The sequence below is a fragment of the Onychostoma macrolepis genome, chromosome 19 (assembly GCF_012432095.1).
Source record: "Onychostoma macrolepis isolate SWU-2019 chromosome 19, ASM1243209v1, whole genome shotgun sequence".
Lineage (NCBI taxonomy): Eukaryota > Metazoa > Chordata > Actinopteri > Cypriniformes > Cyprinidae > Onychostoma > Onychostoma macrolepis.
The window spans coordinates 7,338,965-7,366,601 of record NC_081173.1 but is presented as its reverse complement, the minus strand read 5'-3'; the positions used below and the strand labels follow the sequence as shown (position 1 = coordinate 7,366,601).

At 38.8% G+C, this 27,637-nt stretch overlaps 2 protein-coding genes across 6 annotated transcripts in view; one reads left to right on the top strand and one right to left on the bottom strand.

Annotated features, from left to right (window-relative positions):
- c1galt1a (core 1 synthase, glycoprotein-N-acetylgalactosamine 3-beta-galactosyltransferase 1a) overlaps positions 1-27,637 on the top strand; it is a 42,453-nt gene that overhangs the window by 6,869 nt on the left and 7,947 nt on the right. For 2 of the 5 annotated variants that reach the window (XM_058753823.1, XM_058753818.1), the window contains exons 1-2: positions 20,354-20,519; positions 22,021-22,685. In XM_058753823.1, coding sequence (XP_058609806.1) covers positions 20,375-20,519; positions 22,021-22,685 — 810 coding nt within the window. In that variant the 5' untranslated portion in view covers positions 20,354-20,374. Of the gene's footprint in view, positions 1-19,306; positions 19,327-19,860; positions 20,128-20,353; positions 20,520-22,020; positions 22,686-27,637 lie in introns of those variants that run through there. The other 3 variants (XM_058753821.1, XM_058753820.1, XM_058753819.1) reach the window with 3 other exon arrangements.
- Positions 383-18,592, bottom strand: sdhaf3 (succinate dehydrogenase complex assembly factor 3). Its single transcript, XM_058753824.1, has 2 exons — positions 18,160-18,592; positions 383-707 (listed from the first exon to the last, which is right to left on the bottom strand). The coding sequence occupies exons 1-2, from the start codon at positions 18,334-18,336 to the stop codon at positions 513-515; spliced, it is 372 nt and encodes a 123-aa protein (XP_058609807.1). The 5' UTR covers positions 18,337-18,592; the 3' UTR covers positions 383-512.

Genomic DNA, 27,637 nt, shown 5'->3' with positions numbered 1-27,637 from the left:
AAACCTAAAATAAACATTATGTGGTTGAAAACACTGCATAGTTGTGATATATGTCAAGCACTGAGCTTTGTCATCTCTTGCTCAGCGCCAGCCTAAGAGCGAAAGTAGTTTGATTCTGGCAGTTATGTGACGTCACTGTACATTGTAAATCCCATACGTGGGACCATACTCCAAGTGGCACGGAAAATAACGATCCCACATGTGGGACCATACCGCTCAAGCAGTTAAACCACATTTTCGAAAGCGAACAATGAAATTTTGATCAGAGGTGGTGCTGTTACCAAAGATGAAGCATCCTCATTATAACTGCTGATCACAAAGCCACCTTTATCTTTTTCTTCTATCCTCAGAAACATCAAAAAGAAGCGACAACAAATACTTTTTGAAGCATTTTAATGTAATCATCGGTCTTAGCTATGAACAAAAGAACTTTATAAAGAGTTAAAACATGTCCCAATGGGACGACTTCCCCACAGAAATACTGAATCCTTCTTTTCCCTTCAGAGGGTGTGTTACTTTGGTGTTCCCTCCTCTTGAATATCAAACTGCCGGTTGGGTTTTGTAGACTCACGCATAAGCTCATAAAGCTGTCCGATCTGCTCGTCTTGAAAGTCTTTGAGTTTCTCTTCTGGTAAAACCGAGCCAAACTCCAACTTCTTGTGTCCCACCGCTTCCAGCACCTGCGTCTGTAGAGTGTCTTTGTAGTTCTACACAGAAAATAAGACGGAGACAAAAGTATTACTTATGAAAACATAAGCAACCAGTTGAACCTTAAAGCCTCAATGTTCGTGTGCCTGTTACTGGTTCTTGTATTGATTTTACACTCAGGCACAAGTGAGGTATTCATTTGATAGAGCGCTATTGATTTACTATAACAGACTGTGACAGAATTATTTATTTCTCTTTGTTGGAGATTCATTGATTGCAATTCACATGATGAAACGCAGGTCACAGGGGTTGACGAGGGATGTGTAGGATCAGGGAATCCTGTAAGGTCTAATGGAGGTCAATGCCTACTGCTCGCTCTCAGTCCGTCGAAATCACTCCCTCTATATCGGTGATTACAGTCCGTATGAAAGGTCCACACAGGTCTACAAGTTTTACAAAAAGTCCTACAAAACCGACATTCTTCATCTTGCTAGTAAAACTGGCCTTCAACATATCAGAGTTGGAAGTTCTTTTTTGTTAACTTCTTAAAGAACACTTATTCCATTGTCGACACATACTGGCTCCTCAAAGTGCATTCTTGGGGACTTTGGTTTCTTTTTCAGAATCAATTCCATTTTTTTTTTTTTTTAAATACCAAACTATTTTCATGATGCACGGATGCATTGTTCTTCAAGGTCTACATTCTTTTGCTACCGTAGACAAACCACTGCATCAAAATATTCTCACGGACCACGTTTTATACTGAACGTACAGCGCCACAATGAAAGAAATGAACAAACATACAATGTGACCAGTGCAGTCCGATACATTCGTTTACAGGGGTGTAATAAGTGCCTGAAAAGCATACTTGAGTAAAAATACATATACCTTCCAGCGAAGATCAGCAAAAGGGACTCAATTACAAGTTACAAGTCACCAATTGCAATACAACTTTAGTCTGACTTTTAACAGTAATATACTCATATGCTGAATGTAGGCCCAAAGATGCACTAGTCCTCAACACCTAAAAAGAAATGCTAGAGTGAAAAGAAAACAAGAAACAGCTGATTTGCAAGATTTTTGCTAAAATCAAAATAAAACTAAATCAAGTTTGACACGACAGCCTCTTAAATGTCTACAAACACTGAAGACTTAGTCAAGCTCAAGTACTCAAAAAGTAAACCAATATCCTTCAAAAAGTTCTCAACAATGTCCTCATCTCATATATGAAACACTACTTGCTAATGTACTCATATTCACGTTAAATAGCCTTGTTGACAAGTTTGAGTGAGTAACAGCAAAACACATAAGATACAGTACCTTCAATAACATGTAGATGGCAATATCATTTCTTTTGTAACATAAAATGATGCAGAAAAGGTGCCATTCAAAATATAAGGAGTAGTTGCATTACTCATCACAGATGTATTGCAGAGTAAAGAGTACATATTCAAAAATGCAGCCAAGTAGAGAGTAAAAGTTGCTAACATCTTGTACAACTACAAAGCAGCCAAAAAGATATTTAAGTACAGTAACTAATTACATTTACTCAAATACTTTACACCACTGTTCATTTAAATGAGTCTCTCAAATAGACTCAGTCTTAGTGATCCCCTCAGTCCCTCACAGCAAGTCACCTTAAAGTCATGTCTGATTTACAGTATAACGTGTACTTACAGACAGAAATTCACTATAGAGTTTTGTTGTATTGAAAAGTATTTTGATCATTAAAACAATCACTAAATTGTTGTTAACGAATTGGTTTTGTTAAGTATATAGGACCAATTATTGTAGGTTGGTTATCCTCAAAGTACTAAAAGAATCAGTGACTGAAATCACAATCTGAACCAGATGTGTTACATACTATTCATATCCCCAATCCTTGTAAGATTCTAGTACACAGAGTCCCAGACTGTAGCACTAACCATATTTACAGTGTACCGCTGAGTCTATCATGAGCTTGGGTTTTCTGACATCCTAATTGAAACTTGTCCGTCACGTCTGTCATGACTGCTTACGATCAAACCTATAAGACATTACAGAGAGACTCATTCAGAAAAACACACTGAAACCAAAAGCATTAAGAACTCTCATTCACTCTCCTAACATCTTGGAATTTGGATGCAATTCAATTTTGGAAGCAAAAAGCCATTTGTCTGAGAAGCTTCCTCCTCTACATAATGTAATTAGATTGAACATTTGCCAAGGAGTAATATTTTAAGAATGTAGGGGATGTGGGCATGCTGAACGACAAGCTTTTTGGTGAAGCTCACCTTCTGAATATAAACACCTCACTTCCCATCGCAATGACGTAATCAGGCAACCCGTTTCATGCTTGTCTGGAATAGCCTGACTTTCTCAAGGGCACAGAACTTTCGAGATCCATACAGATAAATAGATTAGCTCTATGTCCACCACTCTGTGCATGTGTACAAAATAGCTTGGAAACTACTGTTATGCCAGTAGTCATTTAGAAGATGCTTTTATCCAAAGTGACATATAGTGCAATTATTACAGGGACAATCCCACAGGAGCAACCTGAGGTTAATGGAGATGGTTAATGGAGAAGGCACCAATATATGTCAAGCAAAGTCTCCAACAAACTTTGGTCAAAACCAAAGTGTTTAGGAGTTCGTTTTGGTCGTATACTTTCCGGAAAACCTTGCACTGACTGTGAAAAATCTTTGATCGATCATTGGTCCATGATTATGATTACATAATGCTGTGGCACTCCACCTTCTTGGTGGGTGAAATATTTCCAGGTTCATTTCTTTACACCTTTGTCACACCTGTTTTAATGGCAACGAGAAGTCAAAAATAAGCCAGGAATAAGTTCAAATGCTTTGTCCTGTTATTATTTTGATGGTGCTTATGCTTATATCCATCGGATTTTCATTTTCAGCCACATCTTTTTATTTTATTTCTCACTTCACTCTTTATATCTAAATCTCACTGACCCTTCCCCAGGAGTTTAACTGACAGGCGATCTGACCAATCATAATGGCCAACAAACAAACCAGACAGGAGAGTAGATTAACGTCTGTGGACTTGAACTTAAAAAATGGTGCGACATCTTTCCGCGGTTGAAACAAGATATCGACTGATGTTAATTCATGTTTATTTCATGCTATAACCAGATAATATGAAAAGATGATTGGTGCATGTGCTGCTTGAACTGATGCGCTACAGCGATCCGTCACAACATATTAAAGAGCCACAAAACGGTATTTATTGTTTGAATTTCTTTAAAATAAATGGCATTTGAAAGCTGAGACTTTGTTTCATACCAAAAGTAAACTGTCTTTGCTCTGTCTTGTCTGTCAGCTCGTTGACAGTTTTCTCTTTGCTCCATGATGTAATTTTTACTGCATGAGGTGTAGTGTGAGAGCGGCATGGCTTGTCGGACATAGCAACAGTAACCAAGGGCAACGGGTCTTTGAGAAGGGTCAATTGCACTATGGCATGCTGGTGCTCCTGAGGTTCGAGTTTGATTCCCTCTTCTGTCACCCCAATAATTTTAGACCTCTGATCTAATTACATTTTTATAAAGAAAAGGCAGAGGCTATTTACACTAACTCTACCCACCAACATGTTGTTGGGCTAGACAACATTACAAAAGATGGCTGTCAAAGAACAGTTCCAGTGGTGTAAGTGTAAAATGCATAGCGCAGGCTTTTTGACATGATCGACCCGAGTTCGAATCTGCTTTTTGCGATCTCGTTCTTGTCTCTTTTCATATCTCATCGGAAAGGCATTTTTATTTTCAATGAAACCGAAGGAAAATAATCAAAAAGTTGAAAATAAAGTATCGGGTAAGGTTAGGGTTAGGTGTAGGGAGGGCTTTATTGTCCCAATAAGTCAGCATCCATTTAATAATTTTGATAAAACTTATAATGGGATAATGGTGATTATAAATCACTATGTTATTATTGCATACTGTTTTATAATGTACTACAATACCAAGGTGCAGATATTTGCCACTATTTGTGATAAGTAGTATAAACAGCAGAAAATACTGCTATTTTCATATAGTGTAAATATAATCTATTTATTTGCACAGTGTAAATTGCATATCGCTAAGAAAATACAGCTATTTTCACTTAGTATAAACAACAACTAATTGCCATTTACACTTAGTGTAAATAGCATCTATCGCTATTATTTAGTGCAAACAGCCACTGCCTAAAGAAAATGGTGGCATTTGCACATTGAAAAGTTGCCACTAGTGTTATTTTAGTATCACTGAGATCCTATTATAGTTTTTATTATTTAGTGTTTTGAAAAATATTTACATTTTTACAGCTTCTGTTTTCATTTTAAACGTAATTAAACCATTTTGTTGCGTTTGTCATTTTATTAATTTTTATTTCAGTTTCAGTTTCAGTTTACAGTAGATTCAAGTTAAACTAAATAAAAATGAGAAATGTTGCCATGGACAATAATTAAAATTACATTTTTAAATATTTTATTTTGCTTCAGTAAAAGTTGATTTTATTTCAAGTAACAAAAATGTTTAAAATTATGGTTAAAGTTTAAGTTTCAGTTAAATAAAATAACCATGTTTACCAAAAGTGTTGTTGTGATTGGCTGCCTGCGGGTTGTCAATGTTTTCATGGTGTTCTGAGTGCTTTTTAGCATATTGCACTGAACCCTCTATCAAAATAAGTCTATGGAATTTATTCAACAAATTTATCGTCCACCAGGTGAAAACGGCAAAGCCATATATGATAAAAAGAATGCACACATCTTTCACTCCATCACATTCTCTGTTTCTCTCCTTTTCTTTTATTCCTCAGGGAAAGCTTGTCTGTTGCAATGCGGTCGATTTATTAGGCGATGAGAAGTCCCCTGGGCCCTCTACTGTAACTGGATTAAAGTGAACACTCAGTGCTCCTAATCACATTTGGAAGCTCGCTCTACGTCTGTTCCTGGCTCCGTCGCCCTTCCTTGTTTTGTTTTTTTATTTTTTTCCCAGCAGTGCTTTGAAAAGCGAGACCCTACAGTGATTCACTCACCCCCTAATGAATGAGCAGGGAGGGGGTTCTTAAACACACACATCAGAGTGGACTCCACCGTTCACAGAGCAGAGACCGAGTGTGAAGCACTTCAAAACCTAGTGAGCTGCCAACCTAGACAACATCTTAAAGGGGGTTTCTGCTCACCCTCATGTCATCCCAAACCTACGACTTACTTTCTTCTGCAGAACACACAAGCCGATGTTTGGAAAAATGTTGGGAAACAAACAAAACTGGAGCCCACTGACATGTCAAACAAACACTTTTATCCACAAAAGTAAGTAAGTTTGAACCAACATGAGGATGAGTAAATGATGACAGATTTTTGGGTGGAGATTCCCTTTAAGGCATTAGCCATTTTCCTGACACAAAAATGCTCTCAACCGGTTGATTCAGGAGGACCCAGGTTTTAAGTGATTACCTGATATAGTACTAAAATGGTTCATTTCATAAATTGTAAATTGAGTTTCAATGGTTTCATGCTCTCTGCAACCACTAAAACACATTGTGGCCACCACAAACCATATTTTTGCCTTGCCGCAAGTGAACTCAATTCCAAAGCAGTTCAATCTAATAAAAAAGTGACCCATTATTTGTGCCATTTTACGATTTTGGAGTATCACGTGGTTAGCTTAGTAACGCTCATGTCAAACTCTACTTGAATCCTGTATACCTATGAGTCAGGGGTGTTTCCTCAGAGGAGGCGGTGTCTCCTCAAAATGTTAGATGAGGGAAAAAAATCAGTACAAATGAGTACAAAAATAAAACAGTGGCTATATTACACAATATTAAAAATCCCTCGTTTTTTCTAAAGAAAAATTGTCCAACAGCGACACCAGCAGGTATAATTTCAGTGGGAGTTGGCGTCTCTCTTACCTCCCCTGAGCCCGTTGAGTTTTAACTAGTGCTGTCAAACGATTAATCGTGATTAATCGCACCCGAAAAAGTTTTTGTTTACATAATGTATGAATGTGTGCTGCGTATATTTATTATGTATATATAAACACATACAGTATATATTTTGAAAATATTTACATGTCTATATTTATATGAATATAATTTATATTCTAAAATATAAAAAATTTTCTGAAAGTTGCATGAGAGGAGGCAATGCCTCCATCGCGATATGATTGGAAATGACTGGTTATATTCGGCTGTGATTGGTTCATATGATAAATCCCGCCTCTTGTGGTTGTGCATGTTCATAAATCAGTCTGAATGAACAATATAAATGGCATTAATGGGAAGACTAATTTAAAAAGTAAGTAAACAACTCACACACTGAGATTTAATGAATAGAATATCGATTATGTTGTTAATGTAAAAATATATAAAATAGATATATTTTTTTTTTCCTGATAGTGTAAGTAATGTTTATTTAACTGGGACATGAATTTACATTCGGGGAAAAAAATAAATAAATAAAAAATATATATATATACAGTGAGGAAAATAAGTATTTGAACACCCTGCTATTTTGCAAGTTCTCCCACTTAGAAATCATGGAGGGGTCTGAAATTGTCATCGTAGGTGCATGTCCACTGTGAGAGACATAATCTAAAAAAAATCCAGAAATCACAATGTATGATTTTTAACTATTTATTTGTATGATACAGCTGCAAATAAGTATTTGAACACCTGAGAAAATCAATGTTAATATTTGGTACAGTAGCCTTTGTTTGCAATTACAGAGGTCAAACGCTTTCCTGTAGTTTTTCACCAGGTTTGCACACACTGCAGGAGGGATTTTGGCCCACCTCCACACAGATCTTCTCTAGATCAGTCAGGTTTCTGGCCTGTCGCTGAGAAACACGGAGTTTGAGCTCCTCCAAAGATTCTCCATTGGGTTTAGGTCTGAGACTGGCTAGGCCACGCCAGAACCTTGATATGCTTCTTACAGAGCCACTCCTTGGTTATCCTGGCTGTGTGCTTCGGGTCATTGTCATGTTGGAAGACCCAGCCTCGACCCATCTTCAATGCTCTAACTGAGGGAAGGAGGTTGTTCCCCAAAATCTCGCAATACATGGCCCCGGTCATCCTCTCCTTAATACAGTGCAGTCGCCTGTCCCATGTGCAGAAAAACACCCCAAAGCATGATGCTACCACCCCATGCTTCACAGTAGGGATGGTGTTCTTGGATGGTACTCATCATTCTTCTTCCTCCAAACACGTTTAGTGGAATTATGACCAAAAGTTATATTTTGGTCTCATCTGACCACATGACTTTCTCCCATGACTCCTCTGGATCATCCAAATGGTCATTGGCAAACTTAAGTCGGCCTGGACATGTGCTGGTTTAAGCAGGGGAACCTTCCGTGCCATGCATGATTTCAAACCATGACGCCTTAGTGTATTACCAACAGTAACCTTGGAAACGGTGGTCCCAGCTCTTTTCAGGTCATTGACCAGCTCCTCCCGTGTAGTTCTGGGCTGATTTCTCACCTTTCTTAGGATCATTGAGACCCCACGAGGTGAGATCTTGCATGGAGCCCCAGTCCGAGGGAGATTGACAGTCATGTTTAGCTTCTTCCATTTTCTAATGATTGCTCCAACAGTGGACCTTTTTCACCAAGCTGCTTGGCAATTTCCCGTAGCCCTTTCCAGCCTTGTGGAGGTGTACAATTTTGTCTCTAGTGTCTTTGGACAGCTCTTTGGTCTTGGCCATGTTAGTAGTTGGATTCTTACTGATTGTATGGGGTGGACAGGTGTCTTTATGCAGCTAACGACCTCAAACAGGTGCATCTAATTTAGGATAATAAATGGAGTGGAGGTGGACATTTTAAAGGCAGACTAACAGGTCTTTGAGGGTCAGAATTCTAGCTGATAGACAGGTGTTCAAATACTTATTTGCAGCTGTATCATACAAATAAATAGTTAAAAATCATACATTGTGATTTCTGGATTTTTTTTTAGATTATGTCTCTCACAGTGGACATGCACCTACGATGACAATTTCAGACCCTCCATGATTTCTAAGTGGGAGAACTTGCAAAATAGCAGGGTGTTCAAATACTTATTTTCCTCACTGTATATATATATATATATATATATATATATATATATATATATATATATATATATATATATATATATATATATATATATATATATATAGAAATAACCACTGCTATGAGTTGAATTCACCCACAAATTAAATCTGTCATAATTTACTCGCCCTCATGTCGTTCCAAACCTGTGTAATTTCCTTTCATCTATTCAACACAAATGGTGAATATCCTGGCCACTCTTTTCTTTTCATTACAATGAAAGTGAAACTGGAGCTGTCAAAATGAATGAAAGAAGCAACATCTTAAAAGTGGCTTGAATGCTACGTTCCAGGTCTTCTAAAGTCATACAACAGCTTTGCCAAGAAAAAGACCTAAATATATGTTGTCTTGGCGTGTTAATGAAATAATTAGTGAAGTCTGATTAATTAATAAATTGTTCTTTTGAGTCAAATCTTTTTTTCATTTCGCAAAACCACTCTGGATGAATCTGTACTCGAGTTTAACTCAAACAATGATCTAGTCGAGATCAATCTATCAGTGAACAATGACTTCAATTTTTTATTTTTCTCACACAGAGCTATTGTGTGACAGGACTGGAACAACATGAAGATGCAAACATAATAGGGTGAACATTTTTGGGTGAACTATCCCTTTAAGGTCTACTTTGTGTATTCTATTACTTTTTCGTACTTGTTCTGTAACTTCCTACATGTACATTTGAAATGCTGGAAAAAAAATTGAATTTCCTCCTGAAAGTCAGTAGCTCATTTTGGAAGGAAGTGCCCATGTCCTTCTGTACAAGAACAGAGTGAATCTCATTACCTGCAAGTGTGTGATTTTAACCCTCTTAAAGAATATCTGTTACTGTCATTGCCAATCCAGGAACAGCGCGTCCTCACACTGCACGACTGTGAAAATGCAATAAGAGTCAGCTTTGTCCACACTCATGTCAGAGCTGCTGACACTGAATCATACTGCAGGTGTAATTTGTTTTGTGAAGTTCGACTGTTAAAAAAGCATCTCCAATTTCCAGGCGTAGAGTAAAAGAAGATCTGCATCGTTGCTCCTTGAATGCACGCTGCTGCATGTGCAAGTGAGTTCATGCATTGAATTCGATCTCTGGATTTGTCACGGATATTTTCATATGAGCATGTCGTCAGCGCTCTCATAAACGGCACGATTCTGTCCCCACAGAACTGAAATTAACTCTTATCAAGGTGATGCTGGATTAAAGTGTAATTGATGTACACAGATGGTGTCTGGACACGGTTGTGCTCCCTGAGAGAAAAGGATTTGTTAGTTATGGGTAAATTGCATTAATTTTTCATGCTGCTGGAGTATTTAGGAAGGTGCTGCCATCGTGTGGAAGGTTTCAGCAAAGGCCTGAGTTTTCCTGACTCATTAAGGAACTGGAGATTTGGTAAGATCTCTAGTATAAGCAGTTTATTTTGCAATGCAACGGTTTCCGTTTAAAATGTATGCACATTCATATCCATCTTGTTTTCACAATGGCTGCTGACAACCTAATCAAGATGGAAAATGCTAAATAGGATGAGGATGAAGATTAATAAGGGATTATTTACATGTGAGAATTGTGATGTATAGTGGCATGATGTAAATGTACGGATGCAAGATACAGTATATCAGTACCATATTGGTTACTGAGTTTATTTATTTGAGTATTGGTTGATATTGGATGAACTGTATATCAGTCAGTTTAGATATTTAATTGTGCATGCTCATTTTCCTAACCCTAACCCTCATCTAATTAAAGTTCACCTACAGTTACATCTTTAAAAATACTAATAATTAATAAACGCAGTTAAATAATGTAACATCTCAAAATGAATCTTTTTTTCATGCTGTACAACACAATGTAACATTAAAATGACTGATTTTAGTTTTTAGTGTTTTTAAAGCGTATTTACAAATTATTTATTTTATTTATTTAGTTTAAAAAAAATAAGTTAATACTGTCCTTTTATCCATTATCAGCAATAATGTTTTAATTTTGTGCATCCCTACTATCTGAATATGCACTTCTACTGTACTTCAAATCTTAAAAGTACTGTATATATTAAAGTATAGATTAAAAATCAATAAAAATATAAAATATTTAAAATATTAATATTAATAATAATAATCAACAATATATTATATATATATATATATTAGGGGTGTCAACGTTAACGCGTTAATGCATGCGATTAATCAAAATTTTAACGCGTTAATATTTTTTTTACGCAAATTAATCGTTTGATAAGGTTTGACTCAACTTCTTTCCATTATCGCAGCGCGGAAGGTCATCTATCATTGTGTGATGAGGGTACAGTGAACCAGTGTTGCCAGGGTAATGGCACAATTGGGCTATTTTGAAAATACAGTCACGGGAAAAAATTACAGAACCGTGGTTTGCGTTTTTTTTGGACTAAAATAGATCCTTTTACTAATGTGTATTATACTTGGAATGTATCCCTGGCAACTTAAGAACGGAGAGGCGGTTGTAACATCACAAACAACGTGAATTTCAGCAGAGCATACATGTTCAGGCTTTTACACAGCAGAAATGAATGAATGAATGAATTAAGCATTTATATAGCGCTTTTATTGTGTATTGCTATACACCCAAAGTGCTTTACAATCATGTGGGGGGTCTCTCCTCAACCACCACCAGTGTGCAGCATCCACTTGGATGATGCGACGGCAGCCACAGGACAACGGCGCCAGTGCGCTCACCACACACCAGTTACAGGTGGAGAGGAGAGAGAGTCATAGAGCCAATCAAGTGGATGGGGATTATTAGGAGGCCATGATTGACAAGGGCCAGTGGAGGGAATTTGGCCAGGACACCGGGGTTACAACCCTACTCTTTACGATGAGCGTCATGGGATTTTTAATGACCACAGAGAGTCAGGACCTCGGTTTAACGTCTCATCCGAAAGACGGAGCTCATTTGTCAGTATAGTGTCCCCGTCACTATACTGGGGTGTTAGGACCCACACAGACCACAGGGTGAGCACCCCCTGCTGGCCTCACTAACACCTCTTCCAACAGCTACCTAGTTTTCCCAGGAGGTCTCCCATCCAGGTACTGACCAGGCTCAGCCCTGCTTAGCTTCCATGGGCAACCGGTCTTGGGCTGCAGGGTGATATGGCTGTGGCAATAAACGTGACAACAGCCACTACAGATTATATAAGATAATAAACACACGATTACAATAGATCTGGTCTGTATGTGATTTTTTTTAGTTGAATGTGTACATCTGAAATGCTAATTTGTGCAGCGATATAAAAGGCTATAAATAGCATATTTTATAGAGGTCGACCGATTCATCGGTTTTGCCGATTAATCGGCACCGATAGTTGATTTGCGGAACTATCGGTTATCTGCAAAAATCCATGCCGATAGTTTTCTGTGTTGCGTCTGTTGCTGGAGTGGCTGAGAATGGTCTGCTGTCATTATACAGTACGAGAGTGGCCTCTAGAGGCGGAAATCACTGACAGCACATGCTGTTTGTTTTGGCATGTGACACTGCGCGTTGCACAGAGCGGGAAACTCCAGACTCGCATTTAAATGCAGTCGACAGAAAATTCTGCCGCGGAACAGAGCGCCATTCACGTAGTTTTCCATTAAAAAACATTATATTTGTCCCAAATCATTGTTAATTTACATAATGACTTCACCCTAGGCTATAAATTATGTATTGTGCATTTTTCAGAAAATCGTTTGTCTTTCTGTGGCTCTAATACAGTCTTGTATGCTTCATATAGAGAGCTGTAAAATAGATTGCGAATTCTCTTTCCATTTGCTCTGTTTTTTTAAACACCAAACTTCAAAATCATTTATGCCACATGGTTCAATCTTGAAGCAAACTTATGTCCGTTTGCTGATTAAATAAACAGTTTTAGACCACTGCTTGAATTGAACGTGACGCGTCTGTTGTGCGAGACACCTGGGACTTCTCCAAGAAGCTGCGCTTTTGCACAGTGGGTCACTTGCATATTTTTTTTTAAATATTTTTATTAGATAATCATGCAGTGTTCTAAAATAGCAGCAAATAAAATGTGAGAGTATACATACAATATCAATAACTTGTGCATGTAATTTTAATATGGCCTTGTATAGGTATTTCAAGATGGCTATCTTTAAGCATGACTGTTGAAATTAAATGGTAATACTTAACAATAAGAGTCCATTTGTAACATTAATGAAAGCTGTAGAAGTATTGTTCCTTGTTAGAGTGTGTTCATTTCGTTTCAACATTTACTATTACTAATAGGCTTCATTTTTACATTGCGTACATTGTGTAATTTTACATTACACAAAAATTGTATTCTTTTAACATTAGTAAACTATGAAATAACTAATGATCAATATAATAATTAATATTAATACTACATTTTTATTCATTTACAAAGTACAGTTCAGTACTGTTACCGCTTTTTAAAAATAGTAAAGCTCTATTTTAGTTTTCGTTCAGTATCCATTTTAAAAACTATCGGTTGATTAATCGGTATCGGCCAGTGTGGTCCAACCTAGCTATCGGTATCGGTAAAATCCACTATCGGTCGACCTCTAATATTTTAACAACAGTAAACGACCAAATTCCACATGTGATCGTAAAAGGAAGTTATTACAAACACTCGATGGTGGTTTGAAGTGAGTTCTGAGTAAAAGTGCACTATTAATCTCATGAATTGTCTTATGTAGCATCAGGGCTCGCAAAATCGCTAGCCCGACGTCCCGGGGCTATTGTGTTTTCCAGTCGGGCTACCAAAATGTATCACTGCCTGCCCGACGGGCTCCTTAATACAGATCTCCCGCTGGTCCTTAAATACTCTGAAAGTGAGTTGTATGAAAATGAAAGCCATAAGTTTTAAATACGTTAAATGGTATAAGAAATGTCTTAATTATAATTTCAAGAGGTCTTACAGTTGGTGACGGAAAGACAAGAGTCGTGATATGGCAGGATTAAACTTCAAAAGGCAATGATGTCATTGAATAAATATGAGCGCTGCACGCTTCAAGTCAAAACGCGGCGCGGATGTCTTTATGTGAATGTATCTGAAGGGAATCGACTGTCCTCAGAAAGAGTCTTTGGCATTTTAATTTAATTTTACCTATAATTCCTGATAAAGCAGTGTTTATGAGCGCGGAGCTGCTTTGTGTACAGCGTTTCCGGGGAAACCGCAATATTTCAGCGCTCCTAAAGCGCCACCTCGTGGCAGAGAGTGAATCTGCATTTCCAATAAGCCTTTCTTGCTGTTTATGCTCAGATTAATGCAAATATCAACTCATGTTTTTACACAGCAAACACATAGAGTTGTAAATGAGAGAGAAGTTGATGTGCCTTCTAAAAATCTAAACAATTAAGACAATAATATTTATACGTTTTAAATTAACATAATTTATATGCTTGATTGATCCCTTTTCATAAAAACGGTCTATAGCCTGAAACGCTGTTGTATAAGATTTTAGTTTTTGTGAAAACCTGTATCTGAACTGTAAATCATGTAATTTTATGGCTCAAAACTGTGTTACCATAGACATTGTCCAACCCCGCTCATTCTGTGTTCATTTTACTTGTGCAGCTCTTAAAATGGGTCATAAATTGCCTTAAATATATTTTTTTAAATTCTGCAGATACCCTGTAAATAGTGAAATAAAATTCCTTCCTTCATATTTGTTGATATTTGTGTATTGAATATATTTTTGATTGACATTTAAACTCCTATCTGATTTTCTATATTTAAAAAAAATAATAATAATAATAAAATAAAATAGTAATTTTTTAATTCGGGCTAGTTAAATTAATTTTCGGGCTACCAAAATCTGAAGAGTACCTGCCCGAAGGGCTACCAGGGATTTTGAAATTTTGCGAGCCCTGAGCATGATGCTAATATTAGCTCTAATGCAGCTGCAGAACAGCTCCAATTCTTCTTCATAATGAATTTTGTCATAATACTTCACGTAAGGTCGCAAGAAAATGTTTTGTTGTATTCATTTAGAAATACTTCTGATAATAGTTGGGTAAATGTATACAGGGATTGAAGCGATGTGGCTTGGTAAACGCTTTATTGCCGGTATAAAGGCCATAAATATTATTTTTCCAAAGTTTGCATGCCTGTTCAGCGAAAGTGTGCGCATTGATGTAAACAATGCTGATTACGTTGATTACGTTCTGGGGTACTCTCCAAAATGGCAGAAGACGATAACTCGGGGAGAAGAATTGTTGAATAAATCATGTTATTATTGTTTTCTTTGCGCAAAAGTATTCTCGTAGTTTTGTAAAATTACGGTTTGATCCCCTGATGTCACATGGACTATTTTACCGATGTCCTTGCTATGTTTCTGTGCCTTGATCATGGTAATATCCTTGTTATCTATGGAGGGTTAGAGAGCTCTCAGATTTCATCAAAAATATCTTAACTTGTGTTCCGAAGATGAACGAAGGTCTTACAGGTTTGGAACAACATGAGGGTGAATAATTAATGACAGAATTTTCATTTTTGGGTGAACTAACCCTTTAGATGCATAATATAATATATATATATATATATTTATTAATTACACAGTTGCATTTCAAATTAGAATGTCGTGGAAAAGTTCATTTATTTCAGTAATTTAACTCAAATTGTGAAACTCGTGTATTAAATAAATTCAGTGCACACAGACTGAAGTAGTTTAAGTCTTTGGTTCTTTTAATTGTGATGATTTAGGCTCACATTTAACAAAAACCCACCAATTCACTATCTCAACAAATTAGAATACTTCATAAGACCAATAAAAAAAACATTTTTAGTGAATTGTTGGCCTTCTGGAAAGTATGTTCATTTACTGTATATGTACTCAATACTTGGTAGGGGCTCCTTTTGCTTTAATTACTGCCTCAATTCGGCGTGACATGGAGGTGATCAGTTTGTGGCACTGCTGAGGTGGTATGGAAGCCCAGGTTTCTTTGACAGTGGCCTTCAGCTCATTTGCATTGCTGGGTCTGGTGTCTCTCATCTTCCTCTTGACAATACCCCATAGATTGTCTATGGGGTTCAGGTCAGGCGAGTTTGCTGGCCAATCAAACACAGTAACACCATGGTCATTGAACCAGCTTTTGGTACCTTTGGCAGTGTGGGCAGGTGCCAAGTCCTGCTGGAAAATGAAATCAGCAGAAGGAAGAATGAAGTGCTCTAAAATTTCCTGGTAGATGGCTGCGTTGACTGTGGACTTCAGAAAACACAGTGGACCAACACCAGCAGATGACATGGCAGCCCAAATCATCACTGACTGGAAACTTCACAATGGACTTCAAGCAACATGGATTCTGTGCCTCTCCACTCTTCCTCCAGACTCTGGGACCTTGATTTCCAAATGAAATGCAAAATTTACTTTCATCTGAAAAGAGGACTTTGGACCACTGAGCAACAGTCCAGTTCTTTTTCTCCACAGCCCAGGTAAGACGCTTCTGACGTCTCTGGTTCAGAAGTGGCTTGGTAGCCCTTTTCCTGAAGACGTCTGAGTGTTGTGACTCTTGATGCACTGACTCCAGCTTCAGTTCACTCCTTGTGAAGCTCTCACAAGTGTTTCAATCAGCTTTGCTTGACAGTATTCTCAAGCTTGCAGTCATCCCTGTTGTTTGTGCGCCTTTTCCTACCCAAATTCTTCCTTCCAGTCAACTTTGCATTTAATATGCTTTGATACAGCACTCTGTAAACAGCCACACCTTTCAGTAACGACCCTCTGTGACTTACCCTCTTTGTGGAGACGAACATTACCCTCAATGTTCGTCTTCTGGATAATTGCCAAGTCAGCAGTCTTCTCCATTGTTGTGGTTTCAAAGAACAAGAGATACCCAGAATTTATACTGTAGGGATGGTCATTAATTGAAACTCAAATGTAAATATTCTAATATTTTGAGATACTGATTTTTGACTTTTATGAGCTGTAAGCTCTAATCATCAAATTAAAACAAATTTTACATGCAATGAATCTAAAATATATGAAAGTTTCACTTTTTGAAATAACTTACAAGAAAAATGAACTTTTCACGACATTCTAATTTATTGAGATGCACCTGTATATATATATATATATATATATATATATATATATATATATATATATATATATATATATATATATATATATATATAATAAAGGCTTTTCTCTACTCTTACATGTGTAATCATCTACAACCACAGTAAATAAAAAGAAGGAAAAAGGGGACAGAAGATGGAAATAGCATACTAATATACTACTCTTACTATTGTTGCGGTGGTATGTAGTATGTACTGTACATGCAAACTTTGAAAAAATAATATTTATGGCACTCAGACAGGTATGTTCAATGCAGTTGTTTTGACAGAACTAAACGAGATACATCTCTAGTTTCAACATTATCTGTTCTTCAGACATTCCTCTGTAAAAAGAAAAGTAATATCATATTTTTTGCGAATATACCCACATTTGGTTTTTGACCACTGAAAATATGTACATTTTAACAATTTACTCCTGAAGCCATATTTAAATTCCAATACCTCTAGAACCATATAGGTCCTTAAAAATAAAGATGTCAAAAGGAAAGTTTGTTAAGACCCAATATCTAAAAGGGCATTAAGATATTTTTAATACTTTTTGAGTTACAGGCATGCAAACTTTGGAGAAAAACTTGAAAAGTGCTGTTTCCCCATTTTTGAATGGTCACCATTGGCACATAATTCAACAAAGATTGCTAAAGTCAACAGATTTTACTAACATATCTACCCATCTCTTTACCCCCTTGTAATTTGGCTCTGAATCTCAGGTGAAAATTGCCATTTTGACCCCCCTCTACAAAATAGTGGATTACTCAGTAAATATTCATCCATGGCATTTAATATTTTGGCTTTCATCACTATACATGTCTGTCTTTCTTCAGAAAAAATATTAGCAAAATCAAAAATTTGAACCGGGAAGTTTTTGAAATTTGGTTGATTTGACACGGAATGACCCAATTATTTAAATGTGTTGGCTACCATACTAAAACACATGTACAGTACTTGATTACAATTTAACTAGTGTGTTGTTCAATATTACATTTAAAGTTATTATATTTTAAATGTACTAAATTGCAATTTCATGATGTGTATTTCAATTTAAATTTGAATAGAAATGACATTTTTCAGCTTTTTCAGTGTCCACAAAACATTACATTAAGTTTGCACTTTAAAGAATATCTCCATTACTCTTTTTAAAAATATGCTAAAGCGTACTTCTTTTTCACGAGGGCACATCTACATGTATTCATGTCACTGACCAAATATTAAACCAAAAGGCAATTATAGATTTATGTCTCAAGTGTTTTACACCACAAAAAGTATCACACTAATAAATGTACCACTGACTTCAAACATTTAGTCAGTGGAAGGCCTGCGGGCTTAATGCAACCTATGTGATTTAAATGCACTAGTTTTCTCTGCAGTCAAGTGACACTGACAGCAGCAGGTATGACTTACCTGCCATTCCACCATGAAGCGTGTCGCCTCTTCAGCTGATGCGGTCTTGTGTCTCCTGAACTCGTCTTTCACATACTGATCACCCAGAGCCCGCAGGTCTATGGGCATGAAGCGGTGCAGCAGCAGGATCCTCTTATATAGAGACCGTACAGCTGAAACATGTGCTGCATGAGCCATAACTTCAGTCTTTATCTGACTGTAAACTTTAAATATGACAAGCGCGTCCCGTTTGAACACCGCAGCAGCCCGGAACGAGTGCTAAAAAACTAAAGCCAAAGCTCACGAGAGAGGTGAGCCGATCCGATATGACATATTATAAAAGGTTTCTACGTTACATTTATTACCTAACTGTGCTGCCCTTGTGTATGTGCAGACTTCTTCACCGCAGCGCTGTGAGTGTTAGCAGAGCTGCTGCTGTCCTCTGTTGGCGATTGGGATGTATTGCAACTAAGAAACCTCCAAATCTATAATAAAATATAGGCCTAATTTCAATCTTATTCATAATTATTTAACCGTTTGCTGAATTAATCTAAGTTAATTAAATAGGACAATATTTGGACGAGATACAACTATTTGAAAATCTGGAATCTGAGGGTGCAAAAAAAAAAAAAAAAAAAAGAGAAAATCGCCTTTAGTTGTCCAAATGGAGTTCTTAGCAATGCATATTACTAATCAAAAATTACGTTTTGATATATTTATTGTAGGAAATTTACAAAATATCTTCATGGAACATGATCTTTACTTAATATCCTAATGATTTTTGGCATCAAAGAAAAATCGATCATTTTGACCCATACAATGTAATGTTGCTATTGCTACAAATATACCTGTGCTACTCGTGACTGGTTTTGTGGTCCAGGGCATGGGCGTAACCACCATATACTTTGGTAAAAAAATTGGAAAAATACCAATCTGTCCCCCCCAATAATAGGCCTATTATATTGCAATATGTGACATATGGTATGCCCTCCTTTAATGAACCCTGGTTGTAGCCTAGTGGATCTGTTATTTCCGATTTACTTTCAATTTAGGAAAAACAAGGGAAACAAAACTGTGTGACCACCCCCCCTCGATTGTACACTTGGTTGAGCCCGTAAACGCCGGCTTGCGGCATCGTTTGAAAAAACCGCTCAGTCCGACTGTAACTGGTGCTTAAATGAAATGAAGGTAGGAGCTAAAACAAAGAAGCAGGACGAACAGGCGGACATTCGCCTTTTTTTTTCAGACGGTAACAGAGGCGCGGGAAGTGGGGGTGCTGAGGGTGCTGCAGCACCCCCTGTTTTTTTCTGTGGGCAACTGTTTAATTGTTGGGAATAATAAAAAAAAAAAAATCGGAGTGTCTAAGTGCCAATATCCATGTTGTTGACAGAGGCTATTTACACTAATTCCACCCACAAAGGTATTATTGGGATAGTCAAATTAGCAAAAGACGGTTATCATTCGTTAGATATATTAGATAAACAAGGATATTACCATGATGAAGGCACAGAAATGTAGCAAGGACATCAGTAAAATAGATTACAAAACTACGAGAATACTTTTTGTGCACAAAGAAAACAATAATAACATGATTTATTCAACAATTCTTCTCCCAGAGTTACCGTAGTCTGCCATTTCGGAGAGTACCCCAGAACGTAATCAACGTAAACAACGCTGATTATGTTCAGCGAAAGTGTACGCATTGAAGTAAACAATGCTGATTACGTTGATTACTGGGGTACTCTCCAAAATAGCAGAAGACGATAACTCGGGGAGAAGAATTGTTGAATAAATCATTTTATTATTGTTTTCTTTGCGCACAAAAAGTATTCTCGTAGTTTTGTAATCTATTTTACTGATGTCCTTGCTACATTTCTGTGCCTTGATCATGGTAATATCCTTGCTATCTATGGATTGTTAGAGAGCTCAAAATCAAAGTATCTTAATTTGTGTTCTGAAGAAGTCTTACGGGTTTGGAACAACATGAGGGTGAGTAATTAATGACAGAATTTAAATTTTTGGGTGAACTTTAGGTGTATAATATAATATACTAATAAACATGACGGAAAATAATTTACAGGCTTTGCATGTACTGATGTAAATGATGCAACCTAGATTGCAGAACTTTGTTGCACAATCTGTAAAGTCATCTGTGTGTTTAAGGGCAGGACGTTTGGAGCATTGATGTTATATTTGCTTAGTTGTAGAAGCAGCTTTTATCACACGCGCATAAGACATGAGGTCATTTAAGCGGCACATTTTATTTTTAAGTGGCGTAGCAGTGAGTGTCCTTCTCTCAATAACTTATTCATGTGTTTTAAGGACTATGACGCCTTCATTTGCTATGAATGACAGTAATATACCTGCTGTACAACATACAGGTAAGACAAAGGCTTTTTCTCTACTCTTAAATGTGTAATCAGCTACAACCACAGTAAATAAAAAAGAAGGAAAAAGGGGAAATAGCATGGAAAGATGGAATAGATGGAAATAGCATACTAATATACTACTCTTACTATTGTTGCGGTATGTAGTATGTACTGTTCAGAGTATGCAAATTTATGTATAGAATAGAATACCTATGACCTACTACACTTACAGTAAGTCAAGTCGAATCAGCTTTATTTCTATAGTGCTTTATACAACATGATTGTTTTAAAGCAGCTTTTACAGTGGTAAACAAGAAAATAATGATTCAGTGTTGCAAACAGAATTCAATAGTAAAGACAATAGTAAACTGTCATTATTCAGATGAAATCAGCTCATTTACTTAACAAAAGCATGCGTTTAGAATGGATAGTTTACTGCTTGTTTGTTGGGTCTGAATGTACGCATGTATACTGTACTGCACTTAACGGACATGTGCATTGTAATTCTGCATTGTTGTTGTCACACGGCATCATCATATTTAACAAAAGACACCCAATTATGATCTCGGAAATAACATATTATATCTCTTGTAAACAAAAAAGTACACTTTAGCATACTTTTACTTCTTGTTATAGAAATAATAGACTTAAAAATAAAAATAAAAAATTAGTAATGTAATTTCATAATTGTCTTTGAAATATGGTTAAAGTGCACTGCTGAATGTACTGACAAGCATTTACGATAAATTAAAATGTACTGTAATGTTTTTTTGTATTGATGCTTGCATGTGATGTATTTAAATTATTTGTAATTAAACATTTAAAATAATGAAGTTGCAATTTATTATATATTAATATCATCAATATTATATCAAATTACACTGTAGCTACAGATGAAAATAAAATCAAGCTTTACATGTGCTTTAGTGTGTTAATCAACACATCAAAATAAATGCACTTCTTTAAAGCACAACAAACGATTATTTAAATGATTTAACAAAACAATGATTTAAAATGTACTTTAAAGTTTTAAAGGTGTACTTAAGTGTTAAGAAACTTTTATTTAATTAATATTACTGCATATTATCTGCAAGTACTATTTTTTGAACATTTGACACATCAAGTGCACATTCAATACATTTTTAATCAAATTTGCAAAAAACAAACAAACATGTTTTAACATTTAAATAATGTGTCAAAAAATTCTTATAAAAATATGATATAACTTTCATTCTTTGTCACATAGAAATGCCAGGTCACATCAAGGGGGCATAATGCATTGTGTTGATACAGTGTGTAATGATACAGTGCCTAGTACAGTGGGCTCTGTAGTATACCTGCACACTTCGATAAATTTATTAGGTCACCCAAATAAGTATTCCTTGCATGCAGAAAATGTGCTACACACAGTATACATACTGCAGAAATAGAACTATATATTAGGTCATTCTCTACATGACATTTGATTGCCAGTCTCTTTCTGTTTCTAAGCTAAACTCTATTATTCTTATAGCTGAGAACGGAAGAGCTGCGCTGGAGTTCAGCCAGAAGGTCAGAGTGTTGTGCTGGGTAATGACGCAGCCCAAACATCTGAAGTCCAGAACCCAACATGTTCGTGCCACATGGGGCAAACGCTGCAACATCATTCTCTACATGAGCTCGGAGGCATCAGATTTCCCCACGGTAGGGCTCAACGTGTCAGAAGGACGCAGTCAACTCTACTGGAAGACCATACGGGCCTTTCAGCACATCCACACGCACCATCTGGACCATGCTGATTGGTTCCTCAAAGCTGACGATGACACGTTTGTTGTCCTTGAGAATTTGCGCCAAGGTTTGTCCAAGCACAATGCAGAGGAGCCGCTGTATTTTGGACGTAGGTTCACGCCATTCATCGCACAAGGCTACATGAGCGGAGGAGCTGGTTACGTCCTCAGTAAGGAAGCTTTGAGGAGGTTTGTGAAGGGCTTTGCTGACGGGCTTTGCACACACAACACAGAAACTGAGGATGTTGGTTTGGGAAAATGCATGGAGACAATGAAAGTTCAGCTGGGTGATTCTAGGGATGTTTTGGGGAGACAAACCTTTCATCCTTACCCTCCAGATTATTACCTGCCCAGACAGACACCCAGACCACGACCCTGGTACCTCCTCTATGAGCATTACCACCCCGTTGAGGTAAGAATGAGATGTTTGAGGGGGAATTAAGGCTGGAATACACTAAACAACTTTTACCCGGGCATTTGCCCCAATTTACAGTCTGCAGGAGTCAATGCTGGTCTGCAAATTGTCTGCTGTCAGATTTGACATATTTTACAGAAGATCGTGTAGTGTATGATGGCCACATAGTTCTCCCAAAAATGAAAATTATCTGAAAATTTTCTCACCCTCATTCCATCCAAGATGTATATGAGTTTATTTGTTCATGGGAAAAGATTTGGAGAAGTAGCATTACATCACTTGGTCATGGTTCCTCTGCAGTGAATGGGTGCCATCAGAATGAGATTCCAAACAGCTGATAAAAACATCACAATAATCCACACCACTCCAGTCCATCAATTAATGCCTTGTAAAGTGAACAAACTGTGTTTGTATTAAACAAATCCATCATTTAGACCAGGGGTGGGCAACGTTGGTCCTGGAGTGCCGCTGTCCTGTAGAGTTTAGCTCCAACCCTAATCAAACACACCTGAACAAGCTAATCAAGGTCTTCAGAATTACTAGGGCTAACAGGCAGGTGAGGTTTTTTCAGGGTTGGAGCTAAACTGCAGGATATTGGCACTCCAGGACCGACATTGCCTACCCCTGATTTAGACGTTTGATATTTTGATATTGATATTTTGTGCTGACTGGTAGTGATCCAGTCATTTAGTGAATGATGCCCCAGGTTTTCTATGTAACCATTTACAAAGTCAGCATGTGTAGTTTTAAAAGTCCTGTAGTGTATTACAGTCTTAAGGGTCATCAGCTACTAAGTGATTACAGCACCATATTCATACTTACAATGCTTTTACAACATATCCAGTTCTTCTTCTAGTAAATATGCATTCAGCATAGCACTTCATTTCCACGAACCAGTTCTTTTAGTTCATTTCAATTAACAACTGGTTAAAAGAAATAAAAATAAAAATAAACCAACTCACCTTTTACATCATCACATAATGATGTCAATAATGCATAATATCATCAATGCGGGTGAACATACATGCACAAATATAGCCAAGTATGTAGCAGGTTTACATTTTATTCAATTAATTGTTATTAAAGAAGCTTACACTTCACTCTCAAGTCCTCAGTTCACACATGCTAATACTATCAACAGTTCATTGGCTCTTATCAACACGGACATGTCCAAGGACACGGAAATGGTGACTTGTGATATCAGACTTATCAAGCGCATACTAGTAGATGTGAGTTTTCTAAGTAAGACATGTTCCTGAATAAACATACTTTGTTGATCCTGGAACAACATCCCTGTCCAAAAGTATCATGCTAACTTCTACGCCTATACCTGTTGTATCTTTTGTTAAACTCGCTGTTAACAATAATACACACACAACAGAGTTCACACATGGACTTTTTTTTTACTTGTCGTATGAACTCAACTCACACGAGTACAGAGGGCACACGCGCAGTACATTTGCGGGCATAACCACTACACAAACTGTGTGGGGGTTTCCTGGGCTAAACCATTCACTGCATATACTACAATACCTAACCCTAACCATAACTTACATGCAAAATCAGAAGGAAATGATAGGTGAATAAAAATGTGTAGAAGCCCTAACCTAAATTTTAAGTGTATTCAACTTCACAGACATAACCGACAGTGTTTTTGTAATTTCTGCTTCCACTCTAAATAGGCATTTTCAAAATGGTATAATTGATAAATGATCTGTAGGGTATTTTGAGCTGAAACTTCACAGACACATTCTAGGGACACCTGAGACATATTGTAAGAAGGGGCATATTAGGTAACAAATTTAACACATTTGTTTTGTTAATTGCAATATTGTTTAACAAGGATGTTGATTCAGGAACATGTTTGGTACGTTTGGTAATTCTATAGTCTCATCTTATCAAAAAATGTTTACTTTTGCATGATGCTCCATTTTAAAGTGCCATATATGTCAGTATATAGCACAAAACTATTATTCACAGAAAAATAATGTTACCTTTAAACCCCCTTGGAATGAAAATCAGCCCTTTTCACATAACCTCAGATAAAAATATAGCCAGAATGTAGTAAAAATAAATCCAAAGTATATCCAGCTTCAGTAATGATTTAGATCTAGATAGTCTCTAAAAGAGAGAAGCAAGAAATAGATGAATACAGTTCCCTACGTCAGAGTGACTGATACAATTGGGATCTTGCCCGAGAGCCCAATCCCCTTCGAGTGTTAACAAAACAAGCCAATGACAGTTGGCGTGCGTGCTTTGCATCGCGCACCACGCCCGGCAGCACGGGTATAAAAGGAGAGCGCATGCAGACGCACATCAGCTTTTTGCTTCAGAGCCGAGCCTTTCAGCGTGAATCTCCGAGAGTGTCTACAGACAGCTACAGTGTTGGTTCATTATGCATTATCAGCTCATCATTATGCGGTCGCGCTGCAACCTCCCCTGGGTGCTTCAGCACTTTTTCTGAAAGAGCAATCTAAATGAGCTCCACGAGGTTTTGTTTCTGGATGTGGTCGCTTCCTGGCTCCGTCTGACGGTCACGAACGCTGTGTCTCGTGTTTGGGCTATCAGCACGCTGAAGCAGCGCTCATGGATGAGTCATGTTCTCATTGCGGGAATATGACCATCGTGATGTTGCGATCCAGATACCTCCTCATCAAATGAGGGGGTGTCCCCCATGCCATGCCCCGTTCTCTCAGCAGCGGAGGACTACTTCGGCTTGTGGTCAAAGTGATCTGAGGATAACAGTGAGAGCTTCCCCGTCGACTGCGTCTCCGTGGGCCTCTCACTCCTTTAGCACTTCGCGCCCTCTGGTGTTCTCAAATGAGGTGAGTGGGTCCCCGGACATGGCGGGGCCCAGCATCTCATTCGGAGCGCCAGCAGATGACAGGATGTCGATTGCTGCATCAGGGGACAAGCTAGGCTCTGGAGATGATGATTTGGCTGCACTGCCTCCGTCAGGAAAAGTGGCGTTGCCCGAGTCAGATCCAGAGGTGACCGCTATGCTTTCCCGGGCCACCGAAAGAGTTGGGCTGCGTTGAAGCCCTCCTGCTGCCTCCACCTCCGCTTACAGCCCTTACTTCATCATACCCAAGAAAGGCGGTGGGCTACTACCAATCTTGGACCTGCGTGTTCCGAACCGTGCCCTTCACAAGCTCCTGTTCAGGATGTTGACGCAGAGATGCATTTTTCAATGCATCCGTCCTCTCGGCTGGTTCGCAGCGATCGACCTGAAGGACGTGTACTTTCATGTCTCGATCCTCCCTCGACACAGGCCGTTTCTCTGCTTTGTGTTTGAAGAGGGCGAGCATATCAGTACAAGGTCCTCCCCTTCGGGCTGTCCCTGTCACCTCGTGTCTTCACCAAGGTCGTGGAGGCAGCCCTTGTTCCATTGTTCACTTGTTCCTCTCAATAGAACATGCTCAGTCGATGCTGAATTGCCTGAAGTCTTTCCAGTGCAAGAGGGCAGTTCCACTGAAACTATTTCAGAGTCTCCTGGGGCATGTTACAACGCTTGGGTTGCTTCAAATGAGACCACTTCAGCATTGGCTTCATGACCGGTTCCTGAGGTGGGCATGGCAACGCAGCACTTACCAGTCACCCCGTCTTGCCACCAGACCTTCAGCCTGTGGTCGGACCTTGCCTTTCTTCGGGCAGGAGTTCCTCTAGTGCAATTGTCCAGGCATGTTGTTGTATTAACAGATGCCTCTGCCATGGGCTGGGGTGCCATGTGCAACGGGCATGCAGCATCGGGGCTCTGGACAGGGCCCCAACTGCAGTGGCATATCAACTGCCTCAAGTTGCTAGCAGTATGACTTGCTCTGCACCGCTTCAAAACGCTGCTACACGACAAGCACGTACTGGTCCGTATGGACAACACTGTGACCGTTGCGTACATCGACCACCAAGGCGGTCTACGCTCCCTTTGCATGTCGCAACTCGCCTGCCATCTCCTCCTTTGGAGTCAGAAGCATCTGAGGTCACTTCACGCCATTCATGTCCCAGGCAAGCTCAATCGTGCAGCCGACGAGCTCTCACGTCAGCCCACCCTTCCGGGAGAATGGCGACTCCACCCCGAGACAGTCCAGCTGATTTGGAGATGCTTCGGGGACGCTCAGGTAGACCCGTTTGCCTCCCCGGACACGTCCCACTGCCAGTTGTTTTTCTCCCTGTCCGAGGGGACCCTCGGCACGGAAGCACTGGCACACACAAATATGCTTTTCCCCCAGACTCTGTGCAAGGTCAGGGAGGACGCGGCAGCCCCTCCTTGGCAAATTCCTCTGAGGAGGGATCTCCTTTCTCAGAGAGGGGGTACCCTCTGGCACCCACGTCCAGACCTATGGAATCTCCACGTGTGGTCCCTGGACGGAATGCGGAGGTTCCAGGTGGGCTACCTCCAGCGGTAGTGGACACCATCACTTCAGCTAGAGCTCCGAAGGCTGTCTCCCTCCACTCTCAAAGTGTATGTTGCCGCTATTGCCGCACATCATGATGCAGTAGACGGTAAGTCTGTCGGGAAGCACGACTTTGTCATCAGGTTCCTCAGGGCGGCGAGGAGGTTACCCTGGTACCCTCTTGGGATCTCCCCTCGGTCCTGACGGCCTTGAAGGAGGAGCCCTTCGAGCCTCTGCAGTCAGTAGAGCTAAAGTTTCTGTCGTTAAAGACAGTACTCCTCACTGCTTTGGCCTCGGTCAAGAGGGTAGGGGACCTGCAGGCATTTTCGGTCGACGATTCATGCCTAGAATTCGGACCGGCTGAATCTCATGTTGTCCTGAGACCCCGGCCCGGATATATGCCCAACGTTCTCACCACGCCTTTCCGGGAGGAGGCAGACCCAGACCCATTGCTCTGCTCTGTCCCGTCCGTGCCTTACGCATTTACGTGGACTGCACGCAGAGCTCCAGGACCTCAGACCAGCTCTTTGTCTGCTTTGGAGGACAGCAGAAGGGAAA

What these genes read in the sequence shown, in the direction of transcription:
- sdhaf3 (XM_058753824.1), bottom strand. Translation starts at nt 18,336, where the DNA reads ATGGCTCATGCAGCACATGTTTCAGCTGTACGGTCTCTATATAAGAGG. An exon ending in GCTTCATGGTGGAATGGCAG is followed by an intron (nt 708 to 18,159) that starts GTAAGTCATACC and finishes TTTTCTGTGTAG; the next exon opens with AACTACAAAGACACTCTACA.